General features: G+C 36.4%; 1 protein-coding gene across 2 annotated transcripts in view; it reads left to right on the plus strand.

Moving 5' to 3' along the window:
- The first annotated feature begins 2,706 nt into the window (after nt 1-2,706).
- Nucleotides 2,707-24,309, plus strand: part of cyth1b (cytohesin 1b) — a 65,935-nt gene continuing 44,332 nt past the window's right edge. Inside the window, exon 1 of one of the 2 annotated variants that reach the window (XM_084435118.1) lies at nt 2,707-2,855. In XM_084435118.1, coding sequence (XP_084291244.1) covers nt 2,837-2,855 — 19 coding nt within the window. In that variant the 5' untranslated portion in view covers nt 2,707-2,836. Of the gene's footprint in view, nt 2,856-12,902; nt 13,115-24,309 lie in introns of those variants that run through there. The other variant, XM_084435116.1, reaches the window with a different exon arrangement.

The following is a 24,309-nucleotide window of genomic DNA, read 5'->3' on the forward strand; positions in this document are numbered from 1 at the left end:
AGCCTAAATTATGATTCTTTTCCAAGTCTTCTAAACCCATGTGATAGTTTTGTGTGAAAAAAAGAGATTCTTTATTCACAAATAATCTTGTCATTCTTCGCACGTTGCTTCATTAACAAATAGTTCTTCTGAGTCAAACCTTTGAATCGTTGATTCGGTTCACAAATCCTGTTTAAATGATTCTCTCATGAATAGGACTATCTAAGAAATTATTTAAATGACAGTCTTCTCGCACAAAGTTATCACATGAATTCAGAAGACTTAGAATATAGAGCCACATTGGCTACTTTTATGATTTATGATATTTTTTTGCTTCCAAAAAGCATCACGAAGCACAATGAAAATATGTGGGAGGCTACTGTAGTGCTTCTCTCATTCTGTCAGTATAATAATAGCCTATATAAAGTAGAATAAATCTTCCTTTTTCTTTCTGCTTTCCTTTTTTTTATTATCCACGCTCTTTTGTTAAAACAGCTTTTTACCCTTTATTGTGAACCGTAATCCTACAATAAAAAGACGTGTTTCTTCATATTAATACACAAAAGCACACCAGAGATGCTGAATAGGGAACATTAGCTGCTATCACATCTACAAGGAATTTGCTCTTGTAGTCATAAACCTACTGAAGTCTCTTTATTGTTTCTCTTCCCACTCAGAACAGCAGTAAAAGACTCTTTTCTCCTGCGTCTGCCATGAGGCTGTGTCTGCAGCTGGCTCACTCTCATTGTTTCCACTTTGACTAGAGGGAAAAGCAAAAATCCACAATGTGCTGCTCTGAGAGAGAATGAAGTAAAATAAATAAATTAATGCAATGGTTGGAAAATCTCATGGCAAGTTTGTTGGCAACGACTCCATCTTAATGATGACATCACCACTCTGGCTGTGGCTACACAGCCCCTGTCACATGACCTTGTTTTTATTTCAGTTTTGCATTTTTAAAAATCTCTAAAGAGCACAGAGTCTTAGTTTATCACAAGGCCCAATCTCAAGACACACATCCTTAACTTCAGGGGCTGAGAAGATAGTCACCTCTGTTGTACTAGTTTTGACTGAGTTCTAGAAGAAAGCTTGGTATTGATGCTGTGTGCCTTTGTGAAGGAAAGAAACTTTGTGACTTGGTCTGCTGTTGCGTGTTTGATGGTGTGCGGCACAGACAAAAGCAATTTAGTGTCTGTGGTAATACTTAACAAGGAAACTATGTCAAAAATGTGTATGTGGTGCCCAGAAGGAGTGTTTTCGTGATTTTTTTTTATTTTTTGCATCCCTTGCAAAAAACCTGCAAATTACCCAGACAGAGCTATACAATGAAACACCAAGCTTTCTTGAGATGGCCAATTTGTAAACAGTGGCAACAGTGAACTAATCTGCGCCTCTAATGATTTAGAAATTACAGTCTGGCTTTTCTTAAAATATGACTGCATTATTCCAACAGAGGTTTTCTTATAGGGACATAGCGAGGTTATTGTCTGGCTCTGTGTGTTTGGAATAATAATTACTGCTTCTGTCAATCATTAAACAATTACCAATAGAGTGAGGCTGCAGACTTACAGGAGATGAGAATAAAAGCAGAAGAGCAGAAATTTTTTTTCACTTATTATGTGAGCCCACTGTTTAATTTATATTAAGACTAAATCCTGTAATTAGATGTATCATCCTGAAAAGGCAGTATTTAATGTGCAACAGGTAAATACCATCTAGGAAGTAAAATGATATGCTTAACAAAATAATGCGTAGGAGAAATTACATGTTTTAAAACTACACCAACATAATTTTACATTTAAAAAAAGACAGGAAAAAAATCGTATTATATTTATGGTATCTGGTGGGTGTCAATAGCATAATTGTTAGCATTCAAGTTGCAAATGCATGGATATTTTATTTTCATTTTAATTATTAATATATATTTTTTTTTCAATTTCACCAACTTAATTTTACATTTGAAAATGATAGAAAAAAAAAATCTTATTGTATTTATGGTATCTGGTGGGTGACAATAGCATAATTGTTAGCATTCAAGTTGCAAATGCATGGATATTTTATTTTCATTTTAATTATTAATATATATATTTTTTTCAATTTCACCAACTTAATTTTACATTTGAAAATGATAGAAAAAAAAATCTTATTGTATTTATGGTTTCTGATGGGTGACAACAGCATAATGTTTAGCATACAAGTTTCAAAAATTCAAAAATATTCTAATGTAATGTAAAATCTAATGTAATGTAAAAGTTGCTTAAATGGTTATATTGAAACCATTAGCCTAGTGTAATTTAGTGTAATTTATTTCAATCTCTCAAGAGGTTATGGAGACTCCTGCTGGACAGAATAAAACATGGCGGAAAAAAGAGAGGAAAGCACAGAGGGAATAAAAAAAAAATAATAATAATAATAAAAAAATAAAATAAAATAAAATAAAAATAAAATAAAATAAAATAAAATAAAATAAAATAAAATAAAATAAAATAAAATAAAATAAAATAAAATAAAATAAAATAAAATAAAATAAAATAAAATAAAATAAAATAAAATAAAATAAATGGGAGACAGATATTTGTTCTTTTACAACACTAAAGAGGCTGTCTGTGTCTAAAAACCCAGCCAGCGTTCTACATAGGCAGCCTTTTGGGCCATTTTTGCGCGCTCATGATGCCAAGAAATGCTGTCTATGTAGGCGACTCACTAGGTTTTCAGACACGGCCAATGTGTGTGTACAGTTCACCGTGAGTGGAACAGAAGTAACCTGGAAGAGAAAAGAGCAACGCGACTGACAAGTGATGTTGAGCGTGTTTGGCGGAGGAAGACTAGAGCTGTCTGTGTGAAGCACCGCTGCAGGATGGACGCGGACGATTATGGTAAGTTTTATGTCATTAAAGTTTTATATGACGGAATAACGTGTTATGACTGACAGCGGCGTGTCAAAGTGCATTATGGTGTAAAACAATGGAAGATTAATAGAAGTTTGTGTTCAATTGGAATCCAAAATGAGACCAAACTAACAGGTCGATGCTAAATAATAAAGCAAACATTTGCATGCTGGCAGTGACTTATTAAAACACAATGTTTGTCCAAGTTTGTTAGTAGGGACACCATGTTGACATGACAGACAAGTTGTTGACCCAAATATTTGGTTTGTGTGCACCTATTTCTGTTCATATGTATCTTTTTAAAGCTAAAGTTAGCCAAGGATTTGTGTGTGCTTTGAAAGAGTCATCATACATTTAGATATGTTGCGGTGTTGTTATAGAGGATGACCCAAATTGATCTCATTCACTTACCGGTAAATGCTGTTTATACAGTATATCAAAAAGATGTGGGTTGAGTTTGTTTTTTTGATGTTTAATGTACCTTTTAAAACACAAAATTCTTCAAATTGCATTTTTTTCTGACATGGTGTATTTTTTTTTAGATTGTGCCCACACCCACAGTAACATATTTTTGCTTTTCCCTTTGCTTTTTTTATTTTTTGTAGAATGTCAGAGTAGCAGAAATGATGTTACAGGATATCCTGAGTGAAAACAACAGACACACCACAGAGCTTTTGAAGAGTGGTTAAATGTCTGTTTTTGTACAAGAGTGAAACCTGTTTAAAAGTTACACCTGTTTAAAAGCAGAGTAAACAAAGAAGCTCTAGAAGTTTGGACCAAACAGTTTTCCTAAAGTTTCCTGAAGTCTTGTTGAAGACAATTAAATGATTCCACGAGCAGCAGGAACTAAATACACCACACCCACCTTAAATGCACACTCTTAGGGCTGTATTTTGTCATTTCCATAACAACGTTACTTGAGTCATAATAGAAATGACTGCTCATTTGTCCGTTAGACTCTATATTTGTTTCACCTCCTTATGATTTGAGTGTTTTGTGGTCTTTTTGGTACTGTAGTCGCTTGTTTTTATCCATAAAAATTAAAGTCAGTGGGGTCCAAAAAACATTCATTGTTTAGATATTTTTCAGTATGTCGTCCTTTGTGTTTTACAGAATAAAGAAAGTCACACAGGTTTGCAACGACAAGAGTATGTGTAAATTATGACAGAATTATACGTTTAAGATCTATAAACACAGGCTAATTTGGATGCTAAATATTAAAACCTAACAAATAGAGAACACATTACAGCAGCGGCCCGAGAAATGAGATGGGTTTGAATGTGTTGATGGTAGAGGACCTAACCAACAGTGATAGGCCATTCTACAACCTTGGCACAAAAGAAGCCATGATCACCCTTGACCTTTAGAAGTGACCTTAAAGAGGACTTCTTATGCAGTTTGACTTTTTTAACTGTGTGAAATTTTGCTGTTTGAGCATGAAAAAGGTCTGCAAAGTTACAAAGCACAAAGTCTATTCCAAAGGGAGTTATTCTCAATATCAATGCGCAATGTTTCTGAATTCCCTGAAACGCCTTGATTGTAGTCTTTAATTTTCTTCCAGGAACGAACACGTCACAATATTCCTCATTTAAATAAATCCCGCCCAAGGCATGCGCAACAAAAGGAGCGAGGCCTGAGGCGTTTCTTAATACCAAGTACACTAAGTTCGGACTTGCGTCCTTGGTAGTTCGGACTTGCCAAGTTCGACTCAGGAGAACGAACTCCCGAGGACGGGAGGACGCAAGTCTGGCGATTCTGCAAACGGTACAGCGGTGTTCTTGATAACGTCACTCCGGTTATCTCTGTATGTATATTTTAGGCAACAATAAAATGAAATATGTTATAAAACACCACTCTGCCTCTTTTCATTTAAAAAAATCTTAAACATATTAATCGCCACTCAAATGTGGTCCAGGCAACAACGCGTACATTGATTATCTACACAGCATGTATTTTTAACAAAACGAAATATAAAACACAACCCTACCTCTTTTCATTTACATTTTAAAAATATTAAACATTAATATGTGGTTCAGGCAATAGGCCTATGTGCATTTGCACTCTGATTTATAGATTCATGAGATCAAAGATTGCCCGTTAGATATACTCAACAAGACGAATTATATCTCATGTTTAACCACTACAGAGACATCAGAGGCATGCAGCGGACTAGCCGAGGTAAGGCTGTTTTCGGTGGGGTTAATGAGCGCTGAGCACCCGCTGATAGCCTGGATCTCACAACTCTGAAAGCGTCAGATCAAATAGGCGCTAACTTTATAAAAAAACCACAGATTTGAGCTTTAAACAACTACTTTCTCGCTTGAAAAACTCTTAAAACTACATTTCATGACACAATAACAGTAGTATTTTTAAATTACGCGGGTTTTCTCATCCGCTATTGACGCTTGCTGGTTGGTGCAAGATGCATTCTGGGATACCTGGCTGGTGGTTGAGGAGATTCCCCCCTTCCATATGTAAAGCGCTTTGAGGTCTCAGAAAAAGCGCTATATAAATGTAACGAATTATTAATTATTAATTATTAAAAGGGGCGGATCTAGAACACATCCGGGGGATTTGAATTGTGCTTGGCTAGATGTGAACTTTGAATTGGAACAGTACTTGGGTAGCGACTGATGACGTTTCACAAGAACACAATTACAGACAAGAACGCATATTGAGAAACGTTTAGTAGTGTGTTGAAACTTGCGATTATGGTAAGGGTCATGACATTGCCACAAACACGCTCAAATTAGTTGACCAATCACAACACACTGGTCCAGCTGACCAATCAGAGCGCATTGCACTTTTTGGAAGGAGGGGCCTTATAGAGACAGGAACTAAACAGAGCGTTACTGATAAGAGAGGTGCTGCAACAATGTAAAATATGTGAAAAATAATGTGTTTTTTTTACTTTCAAACCTGAAAACCTATTGTAGTAGACCCCAAAAACATCAAGACTTTGTAAAAGGGCATAACTGGTCCTCCTTAAAAGTTTTGTAAAAGTCTGTTCTGAAAATCAACCTCTCTTGATCTTTCCCTCTTTATTTTTTTGTCCTTTCTCTCACTGTCTTTAGCTTATCAGTCTTGATAAATGATTACTGATAACAGAAATAAATCTTTTTGGATGGAAAAGAATGTCTGGAGTATATTTCAGACTGACTTCATGTTCAGAGGCAGAGGGATCGTAACGTGAGAGGATGAAGTTTCTTTAAGCACAGATTTAAAGCTGTGGTCTTTTCAGTAGTGCATCAGTTAATTAGCTGTTAAATGCTAGTTTTACACCTCACTGCCAGTAAAGAAACACCAAATTCAAGTTCAGCTTCTAAAATGATCGTTTTATCCACTGAGCAGACTTGTGAATGTGGACAGGTATGTGGGACTGGGATATGTCTCTCATTACCACGGTTACAGCTGCAGACGTGGCAAAGTGTCACATCCAGGAAAGAGCAAAGCTCCACAGGAAACCTCTGAGTTTGTCCTCACTTTACCTCTTTCAGCTGTCACTCAATGATGTTAACTCCTCCCTGGCAGTCTGTTGCTCCAGTTAGATACAGCAAGAGTTTGAACAGAGGTTTGTTTTTGATGTACTCTCTCTGCCAAACTTTCTGCTGTCTGTGCATTTTGGGGTATACGTGTTAGCTGCAAATCAAGAAGACTGTTTACAGCGAAGACCGCACGTACAAAATCCAATTTTAGCTTCATCTAAAGTTAAGACTAGTGTCCTAGTTTTCTGTCCACTACTTGAGCAGGCTTACATTAACAAACAGATTCTAAATTAGTTCCCAACTAAGACATCCATGTCAGTGTAAATAAATATTAAAGAAAAAATAGTCTGATTTCTTAATGCAGATGAACTGATGGAGTTTAGGTATAAAGTCACAAATTGTGCACTAACACAAAATGACCAGTAGATGGCGTCTATTTCCACAAAATATCCAGCTCATAAATATAGGCTACACATAGACAATTGATCACAAAATTCAAGCATGTCATAAGATGATATAATAACCATGTGGTCATGCCACTTTTCAAAATAGCTTTTAAAGGTCATATAACAGAAATAAAGTGCATGAAAAGTGACTTTCTTTATTCTGTATTACTCATTAAATATGTAATGGTGATGAATGAGGACTTGGCAGATATTCTAACATAAAAAATTATTTAAAAAATGTGCATTTAAAATGTATTGGCATACAAATGCATCAATCATTAATCTCTTAAATGCTAAGTTCAGTATCCTGCTCTGCTGGATTGATGCATGGATGCATGTAGAGAGATATAGTGCCTATATGAGCTGAGTTTGTTCCTGGTTGGCATAGTGACCGCTCTGTGTCATGATGCTTGGGTTTTGTTAGTCACTGAGTGTGCATTTAAGTCCTAAGCACCTCTCACGCTTAAGCGTCGCTCTGCTAGCGAGACCAAGGCTGCTGTAACTTGTGCTTCTGGTACGTAGGCTGGTCCATTGAGTATCATCTGGGATTCTAGCCATTAAACTACAGGGCCTGCCTTGCCGGCTTACCCACCTCCCATTCTGTAGGTTTGAGATTGAATATCGCTAGTCACCAAAACAAGGCCCATCAAACCACATGGTTTTTGTGTCATCATGATACAGTATATAGAAAATCTGCATGCATTTTGTGGCATAAAAGATGGTACATTTTTACACTATAGGTTTAGGAATGTCGTTGTCATCTCTTCGTTTTGTGAATCCTCTGGGCTGTCCAATCCTATTACGTTAAGACTGAAAGTTTGGGTCAGAGACAAGGGAAAAACAATCAGATCTAAACATAAAGCGCATTTGAAAAGTAAAACTGTTTTTTAATATGATACAAATATTGAAATCTGTCTTGATAAAAATCAACCCATGGGGCATAAAAAGTCATAGAGTTGCCCTACAGTATAATGCGATTTAATTCATAGATAAATATTACAAAGTTAAGTTAAACTGCAGTGTGTTCGTTACATTTTTTTCCTTGGAATTAAGCTCACCTTATGGCTTCCATCATTCACCCTTCCTTCTCCATGCACCCTTTGATTTAATCCCAAAAAATACTCTCTCATTAATCTTAAGCTCCAGAGAAGCAGAAATCCTCAAAAGACTGATCTGTTTTAAGATCAAACGGCAGCTTTCCTGCACGGGACGACTGGGGCTCGAAATATGAGTGTTAGGTCAGTAGCAGCCAACAGCCTGACGGCCTCCCATTTGTCCTTGTTTTTGAAAGGGTTAGATACAATCTGCCATGATCAACTACTGGAATAGATCATCCCATAAAGATAAAGATTTTAATGAACTATTATTTGCAGAATTTTAATGTTGTTGTTACTTATGTACTATAATACTTCTTTAATGGTGGAGGAGTCTGAAGTTGATGCTTTCTCAATAGAGCCTCAAGTGTGTATTCAGTTCAGATTATTTCACCTTTGTTAGTACAGTACATTACAAGTTTAGTAAAGTTTAGTTCAACCAATCTCAATGTCATCATTTACTCACCTTCATGTCATTTCAAACCTGTGTTACTTTATTCCTTCTACAGAACAGAATGAATTGTGAATATCACATTTTCATGCTATTACTGTACAGTTAATGGAGACTAGAGGTTTCTGAACCAAAAACCGAATCAGTCAGTGTCATCAAGATGTCAAAATTTTTTGTGGTTCTTGGAAGAAAGAAAATCATGTGGGTTTGGAACAACATGAGGGTGAGTAAATGATGACAGAATGTTAATTGTTTGGGAAATGCTCGTTTAAGAGTTGTCACATAAGGGTTGTGCGTGTGTATGTGCTTATTTATTTTTAAAACTGGTTCATCCCTCTATGGCTGACGAACCCGCAGATATCACAGATGTTAAATGAAAGCTTTTACTGCTGGCATATGATGCTAGTTTGGCTTGGAAATGGTATCTCGTTACTGCCAAATTGCTCTTCTACACTTATCTTCCTTTGAACCTTATTTTTATTGTGTGTACTTTCATTGTATTGTTTTGCTTGATAAATATTATCAGTAATTTAACCTAATGTACAATCTATCCACCGGGGAACAGAAATGACCATAATGCGGGGATACTCTAAAAGTCTGGCTCATCACAACAGTCTGGATTTGTGGGACAGTTCATTTGTGCTTCTGTTTCTGCACTGTAAATGAGCATCACAACACCAGAAACCAGAAAGCCATCCATTATAATGAATGAATCTGTCTAAACGGCATATGAGCGTGTCCATTATAGTGCAGTGTAGACTGCCTCGCTGATTATAATTGTGTTGTTTTGTCACGTTGCTTGTTTGCAGTGTAGATGGCGTGTAAAACTTCTCATGAAATGTTATCACAAAATGTTTTGCAATTTGTTAAAAATCCATTTCTTTAAACATGCAAAGCATCAGAATATGCAAATATTTTCATCAGTGATTGGTACCAAGTGTCAAGTTGTTTGCTGCATATTTAAACCATTCCAAAGGTTTTATGTTTTTTTTTAAATCATTTGAATACATATAATTATCATTTATATTGTGTATATACAAATGTGCTCCAAATACGTCCATCTGTTCTGTTAATAACTGTAACTGAGGCTACAGATGCACAAGATTTGAAAATGAAGATGAGGCTAAATTATGACAAAAGAATATATATGTATGTATGTGTGTGTGCTTTTTTAGACTAAAACTTTATTGTCAGTTATTAGGCAAATAACAAACTGAAACAACTAAATATTCACACATAATAACCAAAAAACGTAATATTTTGTATGGAATTCTTTGGACTTGATAACAGCTTACATTCTTGCTGGCATTGACTGTTATTGACTTCCAAATAGTTTCTTGTTGTTCCCAAAGACTTGGTTTTGATTAACTTTTGTGCAATCTATCGTTGAATTTACTAAATCACAAATTTGTTCAATAGGATTCAAGTCTGGACTTTGTCTTGGCCAACTGGGACTAAAGAGCTTACACATATTGGTGGATTAACCATTCCATTACAGCAGGGGTTCTCAACCTTTTGCAAGCTGGGCCCCCCAAGCTGGTTCATTGCACATTGCATACTCTTTTTCTTTTGTCATTTTTTTCATAATTTAGCCTAATCTTCATTTTTAAATCTTGTGCATCTGTAGTCTCAGTTAATTAATAGAGCAACTGGACGTATTTGGGGCACATTTGACTGGAACATATGGCCAAAAAAGTGTTCGTTTCAGAATGATGAAGCAGAAAGTGTTCTTGGAATAAATTTTGGATGGGAAACCCAAGCTTCTGACCATTGTGGTTCTCTTCAGAATCCAACCTTTCATTTTCACAGTTCGGTGCGCCTTTCAAAACCGAGAGGCCGAATGAACGACCCCAACACTTGCCAGACTCTGCTGACACTGGGCAGGCCTTTATTGGTCCTCTAGCGAAGTGCTAGTGCACATAGACTTCGTCTTCATCACAGCATTTTTGAGAAATACATTTGTGGCAAAGGTAAAAACATAGTTGTAGTGTGTCGGTTTGTTTTCTAATGCTTGAACTGGATTTGTGACTGTATCCTAATTGATTTCGATTTCGCTATACGTGTAATTTTCATGCTGGTATGCTCATAGCTGACCTTGATTTTCTTCAGGGTCAGTTTTGAGGGTGTTGGTGCAAAGGATCTTTTGTTGTTAGTTTGGTTTTAGCACGGCTGCAGATTTTGACGGTACTATATGTCTTGTTAGAGGGCTTTGGCACAGACATGTCATGAAATGTCTTAGGTCTTGATGTTTGGGTAAAAGCACTGCTGACTAACCTTTGAAATGCGACTCACATGTCATTTTCCTCTGTTCTTTTCTTTCCCCTAGCTGCGGGGTGCCAGCCTAGTGTTCAATTAGAAATGACTGAAAAAAGAGAGAGGCAAAATCTTTTATTTCTCTATAGTCCTCCTGAGTCACTGCAAATGGATAAGGCTGTGAACAGTCTTGTTTGTTGGTGAGGTTGTGATGATAAAATTATTTGCTCAGCTGTGCTTTTCTTTTTAAAGAACTTAAGGATTCATTAAACTGATCAAAAGTGAGACAAAAGATGACTATACAGGAGGACACCAAAACCTGCACACTTCCTTATGAGTGATGTAGCTTATTGGTTAACAATTCAGTCTGATGATCAAAAAGTTGTAGGTTTATGAATGATCTCCGTTGTCCTTGAGAAAGACACGTAATCCCAAATTGTTTCTGAAGGCGCTGTGTCTGTAAGAAGTGTGCTATGAATCACGTGGATAATAGCTTCAGCTAAATGTCAAATTAATCATTTAATGGCTAATGTTTTGCATGTTAATAATTTGCATGTTAATTATATTCTGAGCATTTTAAAAGTCTTTAATCTCACTCAAGTGTCAGTGCCTCCAATCTCCAATATCTATCTAACCACAATCTTAACACCTTCAGAAAATGCATCTCAAATGCAAATCAGAAAGAGTTACAAATAGTGTAGTATAAGTACATTTCTAAATAAATGTAGTATTGTGGATAGGTGTGATTGTGATAAATACATGGGTGGAATGGAAGGAGAGGAAGGGTGTCAGAAGATAAAATGAGGAGAGTGAGCTGGAAAGTACTGGGTGGACTTTCCAACAGGATCTCCCAATTGTCTCCCCTCTGAGATCACTTTTAGGGATGTTCCCAGAAGGTTTTACAGGCGCAAAACATTGTCAAATATTATTGTTTAAGAGCACAGAAAGTGTGTTGTATATGAGAGGAATAGTTCACCAAAAAAAAAAAAAAAAACCTTTTATTTTGTGTTCAAAAGAAGAAGAAAAAAATAAGAATTTTAATTTTTAGGGTGAAATGTCATGCATACAATCAGGCTACTCTTCATGTATTTTTTTGGAAAGCTGAGATTGTTATTTGAGGGCAATGTTCTGTTCCTCTTTCATGGCACATGACCAGTAACAAGTCAGCGATATTCAGCAGTCTTATGATTTAACAGTATTGCACAAACACCATTTCTTTTAAGTCATGAATGCTTTCTAGAAACATCGCATTTGCAACCAGATATTTCTCATAATTTACAAAGCCCTGCGTGAATACTTACAGAATATAGTGATTTTCATTATGAAAGACTTTTTATTGTCATACATTCTTAGAGGAAAAGGTTCTCTAATCTTAAAGAGTTCTGTCAGGCACTTCATACTCTATGGGTTCTCATCATGGGGTCATTTTATGGATTTAGTTTTAATTCATTTTTATTAATTTTAAAATTTTAAATGAATTAAACTGCATGAGAACTTACTTTATCATTAGAAAAAAAAATTAAATAACCATTAAACATGAAAGTATTATACTGCAATTTAAGACATTTCTCCTGTATAGAACCTTTTTGGCATAAAGGGTTCTTTAAAATTGAGTCTAGAACCTTCTATTTAGAACCCTTTCTTTCTAAGAGTGTATAAAATAGTAAAGGATTGCATTAAAATGCTCTTGCCGCTATACGGACAAGCAATTACCATTGAAACAACCATACAAACACATACACAACACAAAATGTAAACTGATGCAAAAGCACCAATTTGGGTGCATGTGGGTTTCAGAGGGTCTCAACCTAACATAATGCACACGTGTCTGCAGGCGTACATTAATAGATGGGGTGGGTGATCTTGTGATTCTCTATGAGTAAACATATACATGCCCTTCAAAACCACGCATGGCTCAGATGCCCGAAATGGTTGAGCTCTGACTAAACTTGCCCTCTGAGCTTGTGGGAGTGAGTGGGGAGGTGTTCTGGGAGCTGTTGATGAATCTGTGCTTATGTCTATGTAAATCCTTCTCTACCAAAGCTGTTTCAGCACCACAGCAGAGACTTTCAAATAGAAAGGGTCGTAGACACAGAGAAACAGAGGGGGGGGGAGCTTAGAAAGCCCTGCATGGTAAACACAAAGTGGCGGTGAGTATGAAGAGAGAGAGAGAGAGAGAGAGAAGGAGGAGAGACTGTACAAGGAGAGAAGTCAGTGAGTGAGATTGCAAGACCAGCACACATCAGAGCAGAGAGCAGTGCTGTGGATCTTTGCTTTGGAATCTGTCAGACAGGAAAACCCAAAGGAAAATTAATGATAAAGACGAGCGTTATATAATTATCAACAGTTCTGCTTTCGGACAAAAGGGGAAGTAGCTTGTGTTTTCTCTCTCGTCGCTCAATCGCACACTCATCAGAGTGAAACAGGGACAGTTGAGCTATGGGGACGGTGAGCGAACTCTGTGCGTCCAGCTTCCAGGCGTTCCTGTGTCCTACGGTTAGCCCGGCTCCTCCAGCAGGTGGGTCTGTCATCATGTGCATTGTACTTGGGAATTACATCCATTAAAAAATCTGGGAATTGTCCAAAACTATTTAAAGGGATCATAAAATGCTTTTTTTTTTATTTTTAAATTATGTTTCTGGAGGTTAGCTTATGAAGTTAACAAAGTTTTTTTGTAACCAAATATTTGTAAAATTGATTTTCCACCCTCATTTTCACTATGTCAAACACACTCTGTTTTGAGGGACGTTACCTCTTACAGAAACACAAGTAAACACCCACTACGGTGATCGAAGAGCTTCATTGCAACGCATCCATGCCCTTCACCACAGTATGTTTGACATGTTTTGATGCTTGAGATGGCCAGCACTGTAATAGAGACATATGTGGCTGAAAATACTTGCTTTCTTCACACTTTATTAATATTAAACTCAAGAAAACATTGTTAATCCATGCATACTGATTTATTAGCAGCATTCTAACAGTGATACACTCGGTCTTTTGATAGCGTTATGCTGGCTGTATGATGACGTTTATTACAAACACTCTTAAAAATTGTTACCTGTGTTGCCTCAGACATGGCCCTGCCATAGATTTCAACAAAATATATTTGGGAAAACAGTCAGAAAACAGTCTGGTGGTGTGAAATAAACTTCAGTCATGTATTCGTAATAGTTTCGTATTTAGTTTGTCTACATCCAAGGACAGAACACCGTCTGGCGGTCTTTCTCGACATTCTCCCACAGCAGTATCACTCTTCTGACTGATAGACATGAGTTATTAAGAGCACACCTTCTTGATAGTAACCTCTTATGTGTAAATAAATGGTCAAGGACATTTGGATTTTTCTATTTCATGACCCCTTTGTGATGCATTCATAGAGCTGGAACCATCTGAGATCTGAGTAAAGTCACGAGCAAAATGCATGTTATATTAGTGTTGTTGCCGTGGTGATAAAAAGTGTCCCTGGATCATGAAAGTGTTGGATGGAGAGACGGAGCTGCCGTCATGCTCATGCAATGTGAGACAAATCGTTCGTTGTGTTGATGGGAAGTTGCTGAGTTGTCAGAAATGGTGTTTAGGATACGGTTGCAATACTAATAATAGTGTCTCCGCGTGATGATTGTGAGACTTGAAACGTCCACCTGTTGCCCACTGACCTTCAATCATGTCCTATATCTATAGTAATATGATCAGGTTGCATTGTGGACTTTGTCTGCACTGTTTTTTAATGCACTTAGTCCTGCTTTCCTCTGTTTGTGTGTGTTTATTTGTTTGGTTTAACACTCTCGGTGGGTTTGTGCGCGCTTGTTGCTCATAAGTGCGATTTGTGTGAGTTAAGTGTTGGAGCTGCTGAGAGAATCATTTGGTGAGAATGAAGAGGAGAAACTCTAAATCAGGGTGAGAGAGAGACAGATGAAGGGGTGGGATTGATGAAGATTTGATTCTTGGTTGATTTTGTTTTTAGGCATCATAATAAGAGAGAAAATAAATGAAGGGATTAGATCTGTGGCTTTTTATTTTAAATGGATTTTCTCTTCTTTGTTTTTTTTTTTTCACGCCATCTGTCAAAACTCTGTGATTAAAATCCCCCTTATGGTCCCAAAAGAAAGCACATCAGAAAACACAGCAACTTCTTGTTTTTGGACAGAATCTCTTATTTATTTTATAGAGCTTTCCCTAATTTACTTAACAATTAAATCGCAGAGATGTTTTTTACTTATTGGTTGCTCTTCATTGCTCTTAATGGAGGTCTCTCTTGTGTTTCCTGGAAGTTCTTTGTCTCAGATGTTTCTCCTATTCCTTGGGAGAAATAAAAACTGTTTTTTCAGACTCTTTCTGCAGGTTACTTTAGTTGTAGTTGGCACTTGGCAGCAAATGGGTTTATGAGTGTGTCAGTGAATCATTCACTCAACCAAATAATTTAAAACGTGTTTCATTCGGAATCCATACTGTGCATTGTTTGGAGACTGCTTTGATATTTGGAGTTATTTTAGTTGACGGAGCAGAAACTGATGAAGTAACTGGGAATATTGTGCCTAAAATGTAAGTGATCAGTATTTATGCCTTGCATATTGAACTATAGAAAAGCAATATATCACACTTGCGAAATACTACTGCGCTTACGCTATATTGCATGGATTTTGGATAATGATTCAATAACTGAAAATACATATGTACATGGGTTCGCTGGCGCTGTGTCCTTGTTTCTTTGTTATACATAAAGGATTTAATGAATTTTATTCTTTTTTTGCAAGGCAAAAGAGTTAAGGATCTTTCATGTGGAAATGGTGACTTCTTTTTCTTAGTATGTGTATGTACTGTATATGGATTCTGTGAATCCATTTTAGGAAGTAATTGGTCATGAATCATTTCCAAATCACATGGACAGGAAATTCAATGCATCTTTTTGCATGTTCTTTCATTTCTCCAGAGTTTGGCAAACTACAGCATTTTTCAATCCAGTGAAATGGGAAGTCATTTACTTTGAGTGTATTAAGGTTGTGCCCATAATGACACTGAGCCCAAATAGACAAATACTGTATGTGTGTAAAGCTGCTCTCCTGTTCTGCACTGAATCCATCATAGAAATAGACATTTCACTCTTGCTTCTCGGCATCACTATGACTGTTGTGTTATTATAGTGACTTTAGTATAAGAAGATGCAAAGCATCAAGATTTATCAAGACTTAGATTTATTTCTAAGCTTTTTTTTTTTTTACATGATAGAGGAGTCTATCATGTAAAAAAAAAAAAAAGAAAAAAAAAGTGACCAGTCCTTGGAACACGGCTGTATTTTTTTTCTTTCTTTGGAGAAAGGTGCAATTGAGAGGCCTTTTTGCTGTAAAAGCTTTTTACTGTAAAAGTGCTGGTCTGTCTGTATTGAGAGATTTCACACTGTGCAAAAAAAAGCCTTAGATGAGTCTAACTTCACTTAAAAGTCACTCTCAAGTCAGAAATAAGAATGGTACAAAGGAATAATCAAAAGAAATGGGCCGTGGGAATGTGAGAATGGAGAGGGATATTGTGAACTATTGTGCAGTGAGGAGGAAGTAGATTGCGTATGAGAGATTTGAGTTTCATCTGTTCATACGCACACACACTATGAATCAGACGCCACGGGCGGCTCAATGAATTCTAATCGTAATGAGTCAACAAGTCAATCAAGCTTTCTAAAAAAAAAATAAAAAAAAAATTAATTGAAATTTTTTTTCTTGATAAAAATTGTGATTGCAAATTAAAATGATTTTAAAATTCAAAGTTTGATGTGCTTGTTTGTGGGGCTGCACAATTTGGCCAAAATCATTATATATATGTTATTATATACAGATATAGCTATAAAAAAATTTTTTTTTTATTGTTATTATATTATATTATACATATACTTTTGTGTATACGTATGCAGGTTCTTGGCCGTAATAAGCTGCAACATGACAATGCGTACTTGCGTTGCATTATGAATCACATTCCGATACATTCTGTAATGCAACAATGTGCGAAATCAAGCTTGTATAACATCTATCCAATGTTGCTGGAATCAGCCTAAGCATAGCTTACTCATGTTATTGCTTCATATTAAGCTGAGATAGTAGTATTTTAACACCGCAAAAATGAAACACTTCACCTTTAGATTGAATACACACACAGCTGCTCTCAGAATGAGCCTCACAACAAGCCTCTATACTTGAACCAAATTTGACCTGCCAGTTTTGCCTAATACAACCCATCCATGCACATTTGTAAAAACTCTTCTTTTTCATACACACACAGCACAGTGTTGGTTGAATTATTGAATTATGTTGAATTATTAGTGCTGGAAACCTATTAAAATGTGTTGCGAAATCCCAGATGCACACAAGGTCCAAAATTATTAACACTCACAATAAATTAATTAAAAAAGAAATATGTAACAACTTTTAAAAATAAAATTAATTATATGTATGTATGTGTGTGTATACCACAAAATTATTTTTAAATGTCATATGTCATTTTAAATGTCATATAATGAGAAATCAACATTTCCATTTATATTGAGTGCTTATATAGACATATAGACAGCAGGGGAAAAAAAACTTTTTCATTATGTGTCTAAAATTGTGTGACTAAGGAGTTTGAAATGTGTGTGAAATTACCATTTGAAGAAACCTACCAGGCACATCTCTCTTCCTAGATAGTTGGAATGAGAGTATGCTTTAGAACAATCGAAAGAAGAGCGAAAGTGACTATAGCGTAAAGGGGTTATGATGAGGAGAAGGAGTGTGTGAGCGGATAGAGGTGTGATATGAGTGAAGTGACTCATTTTTGGACTGTGAGCCCATATTATCACTCTGGAAGCAAGTCAGTGCTGCCCACTCATGGATCTCCCATGATGTCGGTGTGGTGGCCCACCAGTTCTTCTGAAGGAGTCACCGTCTGTGATGATAAACAGTGAAGGGCAAAACAAATCTTATTTACATCTCTCTTTCTAGCTCTTTTCCAAAACCTAATGAGCTATCTATCTGCCTACACTGGCAGCTGCTTTCTGTGACTGCAGACTCGTGAGTTTTGACACTTTTCAGGAATTCATACAAATAGCCTTTTGCATCTATTCTGTAGCGTTTGGGTGACTCAACTCAACGATCGATTTCAATATAGACTTTGTGTTGAGATTACAATTTGCTAGGTTTTCATTTTCTTACTAGTTCTTCAGAGCCTGTTATTGCCTCTCCTAAATCTATTATTCCTGGGCTCTCTCATTTATTGCATCTGACTGCTTGACAAGTTAATATCCAACTCCTGTCCTAAAATCTGTCCCTCATTTCACATCTTCTCATCTCAGATCTCCATCAGGGAGAGAGGAAACCTCTACACGCAGTAATTTCATCTAAAACAGAGTCTCTCAGAGTCTTAAAGGAGTAGTTCACCTTAAAATAAAGTTGTGATTGTGTAACTGTGTCATTAGTCACTTCACTTGCATCATTTAATTTCAAAGCCTTCTGATTTCTTTATGTTATACAGTTAGCTTTGTGTGAAAAATGTAGTTTATGTAATAATCTATTAAACTCTTTCACTTCGTTAAGCAAACAAATCATTCAGTCCGGTTTTGTAAAGTGAACCAAACAATTTAATATCATTTAGCATTCAGACTTACATTTCTGTGTTGGTTTTCATGGCTTCAAACTTTGAATAAGGTACTTTGAGTGACCACTTGATATTTGTCATTTTTGGACCTTGACACCTCAATCCTGATTAATTTTCTTTATATTGAAAATACTTTTTAAAAGAGTGGCCAGGATTTGATTCAGATGAACCTGTTGTGCTCCGCTGAAGAAAGAAACTCATACTTGTGAGACATTTTTAGTTTTTGGTTTTAGTTTGTTCACCCTCCTGAATGGACCTTTTCCACTTCTGCAATAGGCCATAGGACCATGGTGCATTTGTGCCCTAATATGTGGAGTTGAGTTCTGGAGCTGCACCTTTCAAAGCAATGAGTAATGCCATCATAAACCGAGGCAGCCTCTGGGGTTTCTGCTAATGTCTGATGCTTTGCTCTGCTCTGCTCCATACATGGGCTTTATTGGAACAGGCTGTCAGCATCCCAAGCAGCGCCATGACCATTTCTTGAAACGCAGTGGCCAATCAGAGGTGTTTAATATAGCACTGAACAAAAACTCCTGCGTTTTGAGCGATGAGTGGATTCTGATGTTCTGCATGCTCGCAAATCCTCTCATTATGACAAATGATTATGTAAATAAGAGATTCATTGTGCAGTCAGCTTAATTGGTTATAACTGAACTTTGTGAGATTGCAATGAACTAAGATGAGTGACAGCTTTCTGCCATGCCAAATCCAGCATACATTGTGCTTGCTCTTCTGTTCAAATTAACAGTGATTTGTGAACGCAGACACTTTAATTACAAATAATTTATCTGGAGCGTTTATCCTGAGAGATGTGTAGGTCGTGCGGTGACATGAAACTTGAAACTATTTCAAGGAAATCTAAATGTGTTTTTTTAAAGGGGAAGCGCATCATCTCAACCTTAGCCTGGAGTTGGTTCACCCTTATGTGTTGTTGGTGGAATTGATGAGGTTTTGTGACTCATGTTTATGAAGTGTAGGCATATTGCAAATAGGTTTGGGTGTATTTGTAGGATGGACTATCTTGTGGTTTAGTGTTGTTTTAATATAGAACTTGGTCTACTTCCGTTATAATAAATACGGGTTCGCGTTGTCATTCTATATGTTCTTGCCATGGCCCTGCAGCCATGACTGTATTATGTTTAAAATGAGGGCGAATACAGTCTCCCACATGCAAGTCAATGTATCTAAACTTTGACACATACTATTCAGAGTAACTGTTTTATTAGATGTGGGAGATGTTTCATGCATCACCCTGTCACAGATATATTGCAGTGTCACATCAGACTCCCAAGGGATTTCAGAAGGATTTATTGCCATGGCTTTTGGAGCTTCACTGTTGACTTTGCTCTTATGCTGATGTTTAAAACCTCTTATTCTTTTCTATTTTATTAAAATGTCATCACATAGACTGTAATTAGCCAGTAACATTTGAAGAAAATTAGAATTGCAGTTATCAAAATCCCAGAAAGACAAACTAAATTAACACTTCTGGTCACACTTTAGTTTAGGGAACACATATTCACTATTACCTTTTGCCTCAAACTCCTAATTTACTGCTTATTAATAGTTAGTAAGGTCATTGTTGCAGTGGTTAAGTTTAGGCATGGGGTTAAGGGATGTAGAATATGGACATGGGCATTTGTGCATTTTAAGTACTATAATAAGCAACTAGTTAATAGTGAGAATTGGTCCCCAAACTAAAGTGTTAAATTGATCAAAAGTGACAGTAAGACATTTATAATGTAACAAAAGAATTCTGTTTCAAATAAATGCTGTCCTTTTGAATTTTCCTTGAAAAAATATAAATATACTAAATTTACATTTTAAATTGTAATAATATTTAACAATATTACAGTTCTTTTAAAAAATACAATTACATATTTCTATATCCAATTCTCTCTCTCTCTCACACACACACACACACACACACACACACACACACACACACACTTATGCGTATGTATTTATTGTCTTCCCGTCAGTTGGCAGACTCGGCTTGGCTCTAATTGTTCAGCAACATTTATGCTTCTGTGATTTCCTTTCATATACTGTGTCCATGGAAATGGTTTTTGCTCTGAATCATTCATCATGACATGGAGAGCATTAGAATAATTCTTTGAGAGGGCTATTTGAACAGGTTTCTTCTTTAATCGTGCAGCTGCTGTGCTTGCTCTGACTTTTAATTGTGTGCTGAAAACAGAACAGCCCACCAGGCCCTCGTGATGCAAATGACTGCGCTGACCTCAGTCTTCACATGGACACTTCTCAGAGATCACATATGGACAGCTTAGATGCTGACGATGATTGTCTAGCCAATGTGGTTTGTTCTCAGTTGGTAGTGTCACAGAATGGTTAAAGAGCTTCTGATTAAGTTAACTACAAAATAAAAGGACACTAGTCTTAACTGATAAATGTCAGCCAGCCTAAACCAGGTAAATGATTTGCTTATATTCAAGTTTTTGGTCATTTGAGAACTGTGTCCATTTAACCAAGTGATAGAATGCTAGATTTCCATTGTGTTAGAGACTAAATGTACTGACAGTGACAAACAGAGTCATAGAAAACATTAGATAAAAACTTTTGGTCATGAAAAATACCAGATCATTTTGCTATAGTGATGTCCAGGCCCAAATCTTAAACTGTCATGCAAAATTTCTGTGGTGAAGAAAGATTGTTTTCTAATTATGCTCGGCTCTAAAATATTTAACTTGCAACTGATTGCTCTCTGTGAGTTAAATTTCTATAAATGTTTAAAATTCATTGTCCATTTATCATAAACTGACTTGAAAATGTATAAAAATGCATTAGCCAAAAGTTGTGGGAAACCTGGATAATGCACAATTACTGAATTGAAAATGTTTTTGAGAGAATTTTTCAAGTTAATTGGATTTAATTTGATCATTTGTGTGTGCGTCTCATTTGCTTTCATTAAATTGTATTATTTAATCTGCGTTATGTCGGCCATCAGCCGCTCTTCTGTCTAAATATACGCATCAGGCATTAAATAAACAATATATACAGAGATTAGGATAATGCCTCTCTTCACAAACACCACATATTTTATTTCTGCTGCAGTTTATCATTATCTTTGCTTTGTCCTCTACGGCACCACCTCACCTGCTCCCTCTCTCTGTCAGCTTTAAAACAGGTGTGCGGTGGTAATGAGTGTCTTTTGCATAGCACAGTGTGTTCTGGGAAAACAGAAGTGAGAGAAGGAACGAAGGAATCAGAGATGTGGGGGAGAGAGAGAGAGAGAGAGAGAGAGAGGGAGAGAGAGTGGTAAGATGGTATAACTGTTTATTTTGGTCTGTCTCCACCTGGTCTTGAAATGCCTTGAACTCAAACCACTTGGCGACAACACTGCTAATTCATTCTTAAAATATATATCAATCCATGCAGCCCTGCAATCTATTTTTGATAGTTAGTTTAGTACAGAAATGTTTACGAAAATGTTTCAGACTTCAACCTTGATGTATGTTAGCTTTTAGACAGTCAGGAAAAGCATAGCAAAAACTCCAAAACCACTTTAAAGTGAGCTGCCAGCCTAGGCAGTGTTTTAAAGTGTCCCTATTATGCTTTTTCGGATATTACCTTTCATGCAGTGTGTAATATAGCTGTCTGTGAATGTAAAAAATCTGCAAAGTTTCAAAGACCAAAGTGCTTGACAAATGGGGTTATTTTCTCCCAAAAAGAAAGAACCGATTGTGAACTGCCTGACATGATTCGTCAGTAATTCCAGTCTTACTTCCAGCAAAGACCTATGCAAGTTTGTAACAAATTTGCATAACGCCATCCCTATGGTTTTCATCGGCTGCCCGTGAACAGTGTCTGCTTTGACCCGCCTTCAAACACTGTAGATGTAGCTGAGGCCGGGAAGAGTTTGATTCGTTAAGAACCATTAAAATTGCATAATTGGGGACACTTTGAGGCATTTTAGGCATACACTTTTTGGACAGATTCAAAGGTAGCATTGCAAGTATCCTTTTCTGAGAATGCAATCCCACAATGCCCCGTAACAAGCTTAGTGAGTGTTTTAGCGCAATTTTCTCACGTCATGGGATCACAACACTTAAAATTCAATTTTTGAAGCATAAAGGAAAGATTTTTGATCAAATCTTTTTTTCTAATATTATTGTAAATTTTAGAAGCTATCGATTGCAATTTGTTTCAACTCGATAGCTATTATGGTTGCCGAGAAATTTGCAAAAAACTGAATTTTTTCTGGAATTTCCAGAAAATCCAAAATCTTTTCCTGGATTTTTTTTTGTGCGTTCCCGAGATTAGACCTTCCTTAACATAATGCCGAAAACCCGAAGTCTCTAGGTGGTCTGGTTGAGGAGTAGATGGAAGTGCAAGATTGTTGCGCACAGACAGAACAGAACAGAAATCATGAGTTGTTAATCGCAATTTTGTCCGGTGGAAAATTGCGCTAAAAATTAAATGGCAGATGATTTTTTTAAATGCGTGTTATTTTAAAAAAATTAGTTCTGACCTAATTCGGTTTTAGGTCTATATTTTTTAGCAAAATGTCATAACTCGATCTTCTGGTGAAACAACAGACTTCTCTTTGGTAAAGTGTGACGGACTTCTTGAATAATTTAGCCCGCTCAAACTCCTCCCCTTTTTTTTCAATCGACTACAAGCTCATATTCAAATCTGCCTCTATCAAATCAACAACCGGTTGAACAAAGTCCTAATTTTTTTTTTTTTCGCCTCACTCTGATGCATGTCAATGTCACAATATGGAAGAAAAGATCTTATGTTTCATCGATCAATTAAAATAGCTTAATCTAATGAAAATGGACTGTTTTGCCCTGTTTTGGTGTGTTTTTACGTTTAAGTAACACACATTATTAGCTTTGCAACATGCTAATGCCAAACTTTATTGAAATTGTAATGTGTGAATGAGTTTTAAAATCCACTTCTGTTTCATTCTCACAGATTCCCTTTCTTGATCACAGTATGGTGTAATGACACTAGTAGGCACTCAAAGGTTTGTGAATGTGTCATAACCCCTACACAGTGGGCTTAGGGTTAGAATAGGGTTGAAATGACCTTTTTTTTCTACAACCACAGCCTTAGCAACACTTCTTCTGTAATAACACCTCATTTTCTGCCCCCTCGACATCCTCCTTAAAGGAATATATTGAATATAGCATATTGATGCTTTGAGCTACAGCTATGTGAACTGGCCTCACAATTCTTGAATGCTGTGCAGTTTTAATAAGATGCTCTGGCTGTCTCATTTGGCATTTAAATACAGCTTTTAAAAGATAAAAGCTTGAGTTGTTTGCTCGACCCTGGTGCTTAGTAATTTAAAGGCAGCCGTCTGAGAAAGAATGCGGCTAATGGATGCTGCGTTATTTAATGTTAAAAGAAAATATAGTTGTAATGTAATGTTTTATGTTAGATATATTTACATATACACAACACATACATGTATATATGTATATATTCAGGAAAACGGCACAATTTTGAGTGTGATTATTGCTGCTTTTATACAACAGTTCAATAAAAAAAGATGGTAATATTGAGTAACTTGCATTTCCTTTCAAAGGTTTGCGATAAGATTTTAAAAAGCAGATTTTATTTTGCGAAGATGCTTATCAAAGACAATGATAATGTTACAAAAGATTTCTATTTTAAATAAATGCTGTTCTATTGAACTTTCTAATCATAAAAGTGTCCTGAAAAAATATCTATCACAGTTGCCACAAAAATATTTTAAGCAGCACAACTGTTTGATAATAATCAGAAATATTTCTTGAGCAGCAAATCAGCTAGAATGATTGGATCAAATGGAGTGAATCAGTTCAGTGAATAATTCAATGACTTACTCAAAAAGTCAGTTCACGTGTTTTATTCCTGAATGAATCAGGCTGTGTGTAGTATGAGTGTAATCTGGGCGTATACATTCGCCATGTTGTCATTATCATGTGACCTACCGGCGTCAGTTACTGTACGTTGCTTCACCGCAACTCACAAATCCTCTCTCGTGGCCTCATGGGATAGTCAAGTGTCCATCATATGCACACTTCAGGATCTCACCGGAAGTAGAAGTTCATCCGGGTACTTTTCGCCTACTCTTTTATG

This window comes from Rutilus rutilus, assembly GCF_951802725.1.
Source record: "Rutilus rutilus genome assembly, chromosome: 16".
Lineage (NCBI taxonomy): Eukaryota > Metazoa > Chordata > Actinopteri > Cypriniformes > Leuciscidae > Rutilus > Rutilus rutilus.